Source organism: Ruditapes philippinarum, unplaced genomic scaffold (genome assembly GCF_026571515.1).
Source record: "Ruditapes philippinarum isolate M1 unplaced genomic scaffold, ASM2657151v2 ctg1791_1_1_1_1, whole genome shotgun sequence".
Taxonomy (NCBI): domain Eukaryota; kingdom Metazoa; phylum Mollusca; class Bivalvia; order Venerida; family Veneridae; genus Ruditapes; species Ruditapes philippinarum.
In genome coordinates this window covers 75,094-85,035 of record NW_026865661.1, presented here as the reverse complement: position 1 = coordinate 85,035, position 9,942 = coordinate 75,094, and the positions used below count along the sequence as shown (strand labels likewise).

The 9,942-nt window shown below is 35.9% G+C and overlaps 1 protein-coding gene across 1 annotated transcript; it reads left to right on the top strand.

The window, feature by feature from the left end:
• Positions 1-449: 449 nt before the first annotated feature.
• Positions 450-7,561, top strand: LOC132729937 (uncharacterized). The gene is made up of 3 exons (XM_060715773.1): positions 450-674; positions 2,869-3,337; positions 5,512-7,561. Exons 2-3 carry the CDS (start codon positions 2,869-2,871, stop codon positions 6,513-6,515), a joined length of 1,473 nt encoding a protein of 490 aa, XP_060571756.1. The 5' UTR covers positions 450-674; the 3' UTR covers positions 6,516-7,561.
• Positions 7,562-9,942: the final 2,381 nt, after the last annotated feature.

The window sequence follows — 9,942 nt, the reverse complement described above, 5'->3', positions numbered from 1 at the left end:
TGGGTTGATTATAGATTATCAGTTTTCTGATTTGAAAATAATAAAAGAATTAAGTCATCATTCTTGGTCTTATGGGATAGAAATGTTTTTATTGTTTTATTGCAAGATTTTAGCCCATCACATCTTTTTTAAATATACTCGAATGGTTAAATATTTCCTTTTGTAAATTTGGATTTTACGTACATTTGTGCATTTTCTTTTACTCCTTTTTATACCCATAAGCCTTCCAAATTCAATTTCTAGCCTGTGGGAACTTAATTTTAATTTTGCAAGTTCTGACCTGTGTTTTACATGTTTTAACAAATTAAGACAAATAGACCTTCGTATTCAATTTAATATTTAATTGTAAAGAGAACATATCGCAATATCTGTCCGCCTTTGGGTAACATATATAAGATTTTATGAACACATAAAATAATTTATGTCGTTGGCCCCCTTTTTCTCTTGATTACAAATTTTCCCTATTACTAAATTGTTACGGTCAACATCAGTTTTTAGCTTTCTACATAAATTAACTTTTTAGCCAATGAGGTCGTGACTTAAGATCACGTGATGCTTTCGAACCAATCAGGGCTCGTAAGCTTTCATAGCGAATATTTTATGGCGAAGGAGAAGTTCTCGCCAATTTTTTCAACGAAATTCTCAAGATTTTACATTAGTATCTTTGTTTCAAGGTGAAACATTATCGCAATATATTAGTTTATTGTTATTAGAAGTTGTTGGACGTTAATTGTTGGGGCGGCGACCCCGTTTTTGTCTCCATTTCCAGTGTAAAGTGGCAGATTTTCACGCGAGCTGTAAACAAAGGAATTTTTCATTGTTATACAACCATCATGGCTGAAATCACTGCGCCTAAAATACAAATATTTGGACACTCATTTGTGAAAAGACTAAGGGAATTCATTCGAGGAGATAGTACGCAGCGATATGATTTGAACCTACATGGCAAGGCAATGGTTCAATATTCCGGATATTCGGGCGCTACAGTGTCAATACTTCGACAACGCCTAGAGGTTGTTTACGATTTCAATCCCGACATAGTTGTTTTGGTTATCGGCACAAACGATATATACAGGCCAGATATTTCTCCTCGATCAGTCGCACATAGCATCGTTGACCTGGTGGACACCCTTTTGTTTGTGGCACAAGTTCAGAAAGTTATAGTGTTACAAGTCCTGCACAGACTTTCTCCATCAGTTCATACTAGATATCCAGTAGATGTTGACTGGTTTAATGTTCGTGTCGATGAACTCAATTCTCTATTGATGGAAAACCTGAACAAACAAGAACACAATAGATCATATTTATGGCGTATGAAGGGATTTTGGTCATCAGCCTGTAAACATCAAAATTTCTCATCAGATGGATGTCACTTGTCTAACGCTGGTCAGCTCCGCCTCATAAATAATATAAGAGCAGCTGTGGTCGCCGCCCTGAAACGTTCCATCTGCAATGCCAATGCATAAGATATGTATTTTTATATCATGTCTTTTATCATGCCATAGTTAAAGCTAATATTTTCATTATAGTAGTCACCACATAGGTGGTCGTCAATTAGTTCATTATATGTAATACTTATCACTACTTTTCAAATCAACCCTGTAAGGGTGGACAATTTTCTATTAACTCCGGCTTACTTGCTTCAAGCATACATATCTAAATCTCTATGGTTACTATTTCAATGACTTATGAGTCATTTTTTCAGGCAACATGTTTGCCAACATTTAGTATATAGTTTTGTTGTGACAAGGGTTACATTTTCCTATACAAATAATTTGATTTGGTTTTAATAACTTAGTACATATCTATGTGTCATGCCACCTAATTGACAGATTCTGATAACACTTACAGAAGGATATTCGTACTGTATGCAGTATGGGAAAAACTGGTGCTTCCTTCAAACACATTAATAATGTTGCCAGGGTATGGCGCATTAATTTTAAATTTTATGCTTTCAAACTTATTCCAATAATCACATGCAATAACACATGCATGCATTATAAATACTGGTTCAATTTAAAGTTTATGTCTGTGTGAGTCCGTTTTTAGTTCACACACATAATATTTTCATGGTTCATGTACAGACTCAATCAAACCGAGTCTGCAATTCTTATGTTATTTTGTTGTGATTAATGCTTCCGAGGGATCACTTTGTTTCCAGAATTTTGTACTTCACAACAGCAGGTGTCAAGTGCCGTGTGGCAGCCGTAAAAAGTTGCCCCGTACTTCACTTCAGTGTTGTTATATTTTCTGGTCCTTCGGGATCATTGATGCCAACACTATGAAGTGTTGAGAATTGAGTACCGCTCAAGCCGGTGCTAGGGGGCGTGAGGGATGTTGCACTTATTCATTATCCCTCATGTACAGACTCAATCAAACCGAGTCTGCAATTCTTATGTTATTTTGTTGTGATTAATGCTTCCGAGGGATCACTTTGTTTCCAGAATTTAGTCTTAATCCATGTTTGTATGATTTAGTTTCCAGTTCACACACTTAATTTACATGGTTTAGTTTATAGTCCATGTCTGTGTGATTTTTCACACATAATATATACATGGCTTAGTTTACAGTCCATGTTTGTGTGCTTTAGTTTAAAGTTCACACATATTATACATGTTTATACATTGTTTAGTTTGCAGCCCAAGTTGGTGCGCATTAGTTTACGATTGACACTCATTATACGAACATGGTTTAGTTACCAGTCATATTTGTAGGCTTAATATTATAGCCGTCAGCTTATGTTTACAATTACCTCACACATCAAATTATGAGTCTTATTTTACAATGGAGGTTGTTAGGCTGTTTGCATATATAAGGTTGTGTTTTCCATTTATTTGATTTCTGACAGTCATATTTCATTCTTTTCAGATGAAACCTCCTAATAGGAGAAAGGGAGTGAATGCCCCATGTTCATGTACTTGTGGCGCAGCAAACACAACCAAGGATTCTTCGCGGAAGAAAACTAAACGCCCGAAAGTTGGGGTTTCCACAACTCCTGTACAACAGAGCTCTTTGGGGATACCATCTCCTACACCAGATCAAGTAACACAACAGATGGGAAATAACACCACAGATGCTAGTACTGAGAGCCATCATGGCGTGTCGCATACACTTCCTGCTATGAATTCTCAATCAATGGCTAGTACGTGTCAATATGACTTTCCAAATCCGTCTACGTCAGATGCGCCTAATTATTCTCCCGGCAATCCAATTCCGCATTTATCGTCAGCAATGTCAGACATGCAATCCAGTGATTCGGATTCGGATGAAGATGACGTCCCGTTTGTTCCGTCTTTTCAAGATGCTATTTCACATCATTCACATGCAATTTTATCAGGTAATGGCATTCAGTTTGCGGAGCCAATCAGCACTCCTATCCTGAATCAAATTAAGAGGGCTACCTGTAAAGCTATTTGGAGAAACAAGTATGTCGATATGGCAGACCTCCTACCGTCCTCTTTAAACCCTCAACCTACACATTACACTTTACAAGTAGATAATCGCTCCAATTTCACAATAAACCCTACATCCAAATCAAAAAGAATACAAAACATTGAAGTATGGACAACTGCATTTATACGTTTTATGGCAGTATACTTGCAACGGTTCCCACTAGAAGCCCAGCAATTGCTTAAATATATGGAGATCGTCCGAGATTTAGCTCGACGACGTCCAGGCTTTGCATTTTTATACTATGACACGCAATTTCGAATGTTGCGGGAGTCGCTTGCTCTTCCCTGGAATCGAATTCATACTGAATTCTGGTTAATGGCTAGTACTTCCATACCACAACCCCAGTCCTTTCGAGCCCAACACAATACAACACGTAGTAACAACTACAGCAGGCCAAGACGTTTCCTTGAAAAAACATGTTGGAACTACAATAAACGTAGTCAGTGTCATAACACCTCCTGCAACCATCCACACTTATGTGGGTTCTGCAAGGGATCCCATCCAGCATATCAATGCAAGTTCCCCAACAAGGAAACAGCATATAAAGCACTCTCCCAATCCAACACAACCTCCAGACCAACCAAATAATGGCCCGGCATTTACTCCAGTTACTCCCATAAAAATATCAGTTCTTGCCCCACTTCTTCATGGTTACCCTCTAGCTCAATATTTAATTCAAGGTTTCTCCAATGGTTTTAAGTTAGGTTTCAAAGGTCAAATGTCAGCTTCAGCACCATCCAACTTAAAGTCATGTGACGATTCTCCAGATATAGTGTCCCAAAAACTGACAAAGGAATTAGAGTCAGGCAGAGTAAAAGGTCCTTTTGTAGGTCCACTTTTCCCAGAACTGCATTTAAGTCCAATTGGCCTGGTTCCGAAAAAATTGCCATGTCAATTTAGGTTAATTCACCACCTCAGTTATCCTCATGGCAATTCAGTCAATGACTATATTGATTCAAATTTTTCTTCTGTCAACTATTGTACATTCGATGACCCAGTTCAATTATTGCTGGATTTAGGTCCAGGGACCTTGTTTAGCAAAACCGATATTGATTCAGCTTTCCGTTTGATTCCCATTCACCCAGATGACCATCATTTATTGGGCTTTAAATTTTTAGGACATTTTTATTTTGATACTTGTCTACCTATGGGGGCATCTTCGTCTTGTGCCATCTTTGAACGTTTTAGCTCCGGTTTGCAATATATCGCTAAAAAAGTTTTAAAAATTCATTACATGATTCACATTCTAGATGATTTCTTGATCTTGGGACCACCAGAATCTTCAGCTTGTCAAAATGATTTAAACAAGTTTCTCCGTCTTTGCTCTGACGTAGGTGTTCCAATTAAAAAGGAAAAAACTGAAAATGCTAGAACTGTTATCTCATTCATGGGTCTGGAACTAGATTCCAATTTAATGCAAGCTCGATTACCTCAAGACAAGTTGAATAAATTACAAGAACAACTTTCAGCAATGGCGAAACGCCGTAAAGTTACCTTAAAAGAGTTACAATCACTCTTGGGGCTGTTAAATTTCTGCTGTCAAGTTGTTACACCTGGGCGTGCATTTTTACGCCGCCTCATTGATCTTACCAAGAAGGTTTCAAAATCCCACCATAGGATCACATTGAATAGGGAAAGTCGCAAAGACCTACAGGCATGGTTATTATTTGTTAAACATTTTAATGGCAAAAATTTGCTTCTGCACAAGCGTTGGGTTACCTCGGATACGTTAATCTACACACTGATGCCTCAGGTTCACTAGGCTATGGTGCAATCTTGCATTCACATTGGTTTTACGGAACGTGGCCAAAGATTTGGTTAACTTATGATATCACATTCAAAGAATGGGGTTGTAATATGAAAAATCAATGCATTGTTCTCCATACTGACAATCATGCTGTAGTTCACATCATTAATAAACAAACCTGCAAAGTACCAGTGGTTATGTGCCTTGTACGCCGTCTGGTTTTAGCTAGTATGAAATTTAATATACTCTTGCGGGCGGAACATATTCCTGGAAAATACAATATATTACCCGACCTCCTTTCTCGTTTACAGATCAAGAAATTTCAAGCTCTGGCACCTCACATGGACAAAACTTCTACATTAATTCCCCAAGACCTTCTCATGCTCCGTTCAACAAGGCAGTATGGCGTCTACTAGACTCATCTTTAGCGCCATCTACTAAATGTGGGTACAAAAATGCATTGAAACATTTCAGGAATTTCCATGATACATACTATCCGAGTATCCCCCTTTTACCGGTTTCTACAGAACAACTTGCACAATTTATAGTGGTTTGTGTGAACCGCAACCTAAAAGCTTCAACAATCATCTCATATACTTCAGCTATAAGCTATATACACACATTACATAATATGGTTTCCCCATCCGAAAGCTTTGTTATCAAGAAGCTGATACACAGTATCAGACGTACAACACATTCAGATAAACGTCGACCATTCACTGTCGATGCTGTACAGAAAATTGTCACGTCACTTGTTTCTACGGTTTCTGACAATTTCACACATATTCTTATGCGAGCAATGTTTTTATTAGCATTTTTTGGTCTCTTTCGGGTTGGGGAACTAGCCTATTCAGTGACAGGTTTCCAAAATGTACTACAACGGGAAGATATAACTTTCCAAAGTAAACATGGAAAGGTTTCCTACATATCTCTCACTATAAGGAACTACAAACACTCAAATGGTCAGGTATCAGTAATTCCCATTGCACGTCAACAAAACAAAAGTATATGTCCAGTACGCGCTCTGTTACGGTATTTACGATTATCTTCTCAAGGCCATGGTCAACTATTCCGGCACATTGACGGTGCACCGGTCACTACTACATTCTTCCGTACAGTATTACGGTCTTGTGTTCTTCATAACAAGATGGACCCAAAACTGTATACAGCACACTCTTTCCGTATTGGAGGTGCGACCCATGCTCATATGTCACAAATGCCAGCTTCACAAATTAAAAAACTTGGCCGATGGAAATCCACAGCATACATTAAATATATCCGTCCCTCGGCTCTTCCTATTCACACACGTAATTAATTTGTATCGGAATTCCTTTTGTCCGCTTTTACCAATTCATAAACATGTCTAGTATAGACATATTGGAAATTCCTACATGTTTCATGATCTGTCGGTATAAGGCAGCAGATCAAATGAATTCATTGGGTATAACACGTCTTAGTCTCAGACAAACTGAATGCCATTACAGTAATTTTATAACAACTGACAGTGTAAGGCTGCAGTTATAGTATGGACTATTTTTCTGACGGTTCTAGGCCGCAGTTTGTTCATATGTATCCTAATTGCAATCATACAATTTTTGCCATGTCTTAATCTAGTCATAGTTAATATTTGTATTTATGCTTTATGCCTGACGGTATAAGGCCGCAGGTTATGCATTTTTGAGGTATCAAATTTGTATTTTACCTCATCAATTAGGATCTCAGTTTGATATTTGTTTTAGAATATATGTACATATTGTAACAACATTCTGATCTATTTTTCTGACGGTTCTAGGCCGCAGTTTGTTCATGTGTATATTAATGACAATCATAAAAGTTTTGCCATTTCTTAACCTAGTCATAGTATAATACTTGTCTTTATGCTGCATACCTGACGGTTTAAGGCCGCAGGTTATGTGTTTTGCGGTATAAAAAATGTATTTTACCGCGCTCACCAATTAGGATCTCAATTGTTATTTGTTTTAGAATATATGTACATATTGTAACAATATTGTTAGTGCTATGCTTCCTACTGTTTATATACTTTTAAAGATGATTGCAGTCACAGTGTATACATCTGTTTTTATTGAATGACGGTATCTAGTGATTCTATGATTTCAAGTCACTGCTTATACCCTTTAAATGCATATGTTTTATTATCTGTGTTAGGATAAACTACTGACAGTATAAGGCTGCAGTTAAAACATATTGCCAAAAGGTGATGACATTACATTGCATTTTACCACAGTATTGTTTGTTATATCTAGGATGTGATCTTGCCACATATTTGTAAACTGACAGTTTCAGGCTGCGATTTACATGGTCTCATATCATTTGGAGTTTATATTATTATATCACCATTATTTTGTTACATTATAGAGTCTTCTTACTTGAAGGTAACTTGTGTTATCTACTTGCTGTTGATCTTGCTACTTATCTGTCAACTGACGGTTTAAGGCTACAATTCATTCGACATTTGGTGTACATATTCATTTCAACTTAAATATGTTCATTTTATATATACATGCTGTTAATCTTACCACATGTTTGTAATTACGGGACATATTTACAATTTTCTTATAATTTGGTGTACATGTTCTCATTTCAACAATTTTTTGATAATTTTATAGAATCTTGTAACATCTAAGCGGCACTCTTACAGTCTAGTCTCTCTGGGCGGCGGTTCCCTTTTGGCGGTTTTGTAACCTCCCAGTTTTACCATTTGGAAAATTATTATAACATGTTTTATATGTAATAGTTTTAATTAATGTCAGTTATGGCATTTTCAATAAATGCCCTTTTTCATTCAACACATGTGTTTGTTTATATTTTCCCTATGGCAAACGAGTTCGATCTAGACTGCTCTTTCCCTGTTCTGGACAATACATAAATAAGATTTTATGAACACATAAAATAATTTATGTCGTTGGCCCCCTTTTTCTCTTGATTACAAATTTTCCCTATTACTGAATTGTTACGGTCAACATCAGTTTTTAGCTTTCTACATAAATTAACTTTTTAGCCAATGAGGTCGTGACTTAAGATCACGTGATGCTTTCGAACCAATCAGGGCTCGTAAGCTTTCATAGCGAATATTTTATGGCGAAAGAGAAGTTCTCGCCAATTTTTTCAACGAAATTCCACCACCTCCCCTAAGTCCGCCACCTTTTTAACAGTTACCCAGCTCTGGTTAACTTACTTTCATAATAGATAACATTGGTTTTTGTTAATATTACATTTTCTTGTAATTGTTACATATCTTTATGCCTGTTAGTAGAATTGTAGCACCTATTTTTTCCTTGTACTAGTATGTTTCTTTACTATATCATTAATTTTATTGTATCTCTACATATGTTAGAATAGTTGTACCTTTCTTTTTATTACTTTATTATGTTCTCTTGTATCAAATAAAAATTATTATAACATGTTTTATATGTAATAGTTTTAATTAATGTCAGTTATGGCATTTTCAATAAATGCCCTTTTTCATTCAACACATGTGTTTGTTTATATTTTCCCTATGGCAAACGAGTTCGATCTAGACTGCTCTTTCCCTGTTCTGGACAATACATAAATATTCCTGAGCTGGTATTAAACTTATAATACTAACCGATGCGAGAATAAGATGAACAAAAAAAAATTAACTTATTATACGCAGCATAAGCAGAGATAAATTTAAAATTATCTGCGTGGCTCATGGGTTTATGTTATTGCCTGCTTATCATATTTCAGTGGTCACCACTTTGATTTTAATTATACAGTTTAATTGTATAATAAAATAGTAATCAAGTGGAACAAACAGTTAGTGCAAGATCATTATTCTTTATTGACGTAAACCGACGTTTCAAATCCCACACGTCTTCAATATTTATGTTTAATAATTATATTTTGTTTGAATGTTACAAAAATATTTTGAAAATGTTGTAATACAATTGTACATATCTTTGATTTTTAAACAGAAAAAATACATTAAATGGGGAAAACGTCATAAAATTAATTTTTATGTTTTCTTTCATTTTACTTTAATTCAGTTCCTAGAAGCAGCTCAGATTACGATGGTTATAGGTGTGCAATAGATGAAAGAATCTCTGTCAACTCACATATTCCGACTCTAGCACATTGTGCTAGTACTTGCTTTGTGAACGATGATTTTCAAAGTTACTTTCATCAACCAAATACACAGGAATGTTCTCTATGCCGTATAGCTTACGATATAAATGGAGATGATGCGGGACTGGAAGAATGGATTGGCTCGTTGTACGAATCAAGATATCGTAAGTTATTTTCTTTTATTTAAGCTATGATGATTGACATGCACTCCACAAATAAATAAAATTTCTTTGATAGTTGTTCTTAAGGATTACAGTGTATTTCCTGCTATTCTATACATGTATTTCAAAAGTTTTAGAATATTTTATAGCGGACACAAATATATAACAAAGTCATGTAAAGCATGAGCTAAAGATATTCAGCAAAGGGTCTCTCCTCCATTTACTGTTTTCACAAACATAGCTGTACAATAGTGTCATGATTTTATTGATCTATGCGATTTTATATAAATGTAATGATTCTCTATGTATTACCTTCAAATTGGATTTTATCTAGCAATTTTTTTAAGGATTGTGAGGGCACGGATAATCGAAAACTGAAAACTTGTGTTCACCTATAAACAAACTTTCATCTGCAATTTGTGGTGTTAAGATTGCTGTAAGATTGTGGTAACTGTTACCTCTGACACCTGCGCA

Coding starts and splice junctions, on each gene's coding strand:
- LOC132729937 (XM_060715773.1), top strand. CDS start 2,869: ATGAAACCTCCTAATAGGAGAAAGGGAGTGAATGCCCCATGTTCATGT. Junction 3,338..5,511: donor TTCACATGCAATTTTATCAG/GTAATGGCATTC, acceptor TCTCGTTTACAG/ATCAAGAAATTTCAAGCTCT.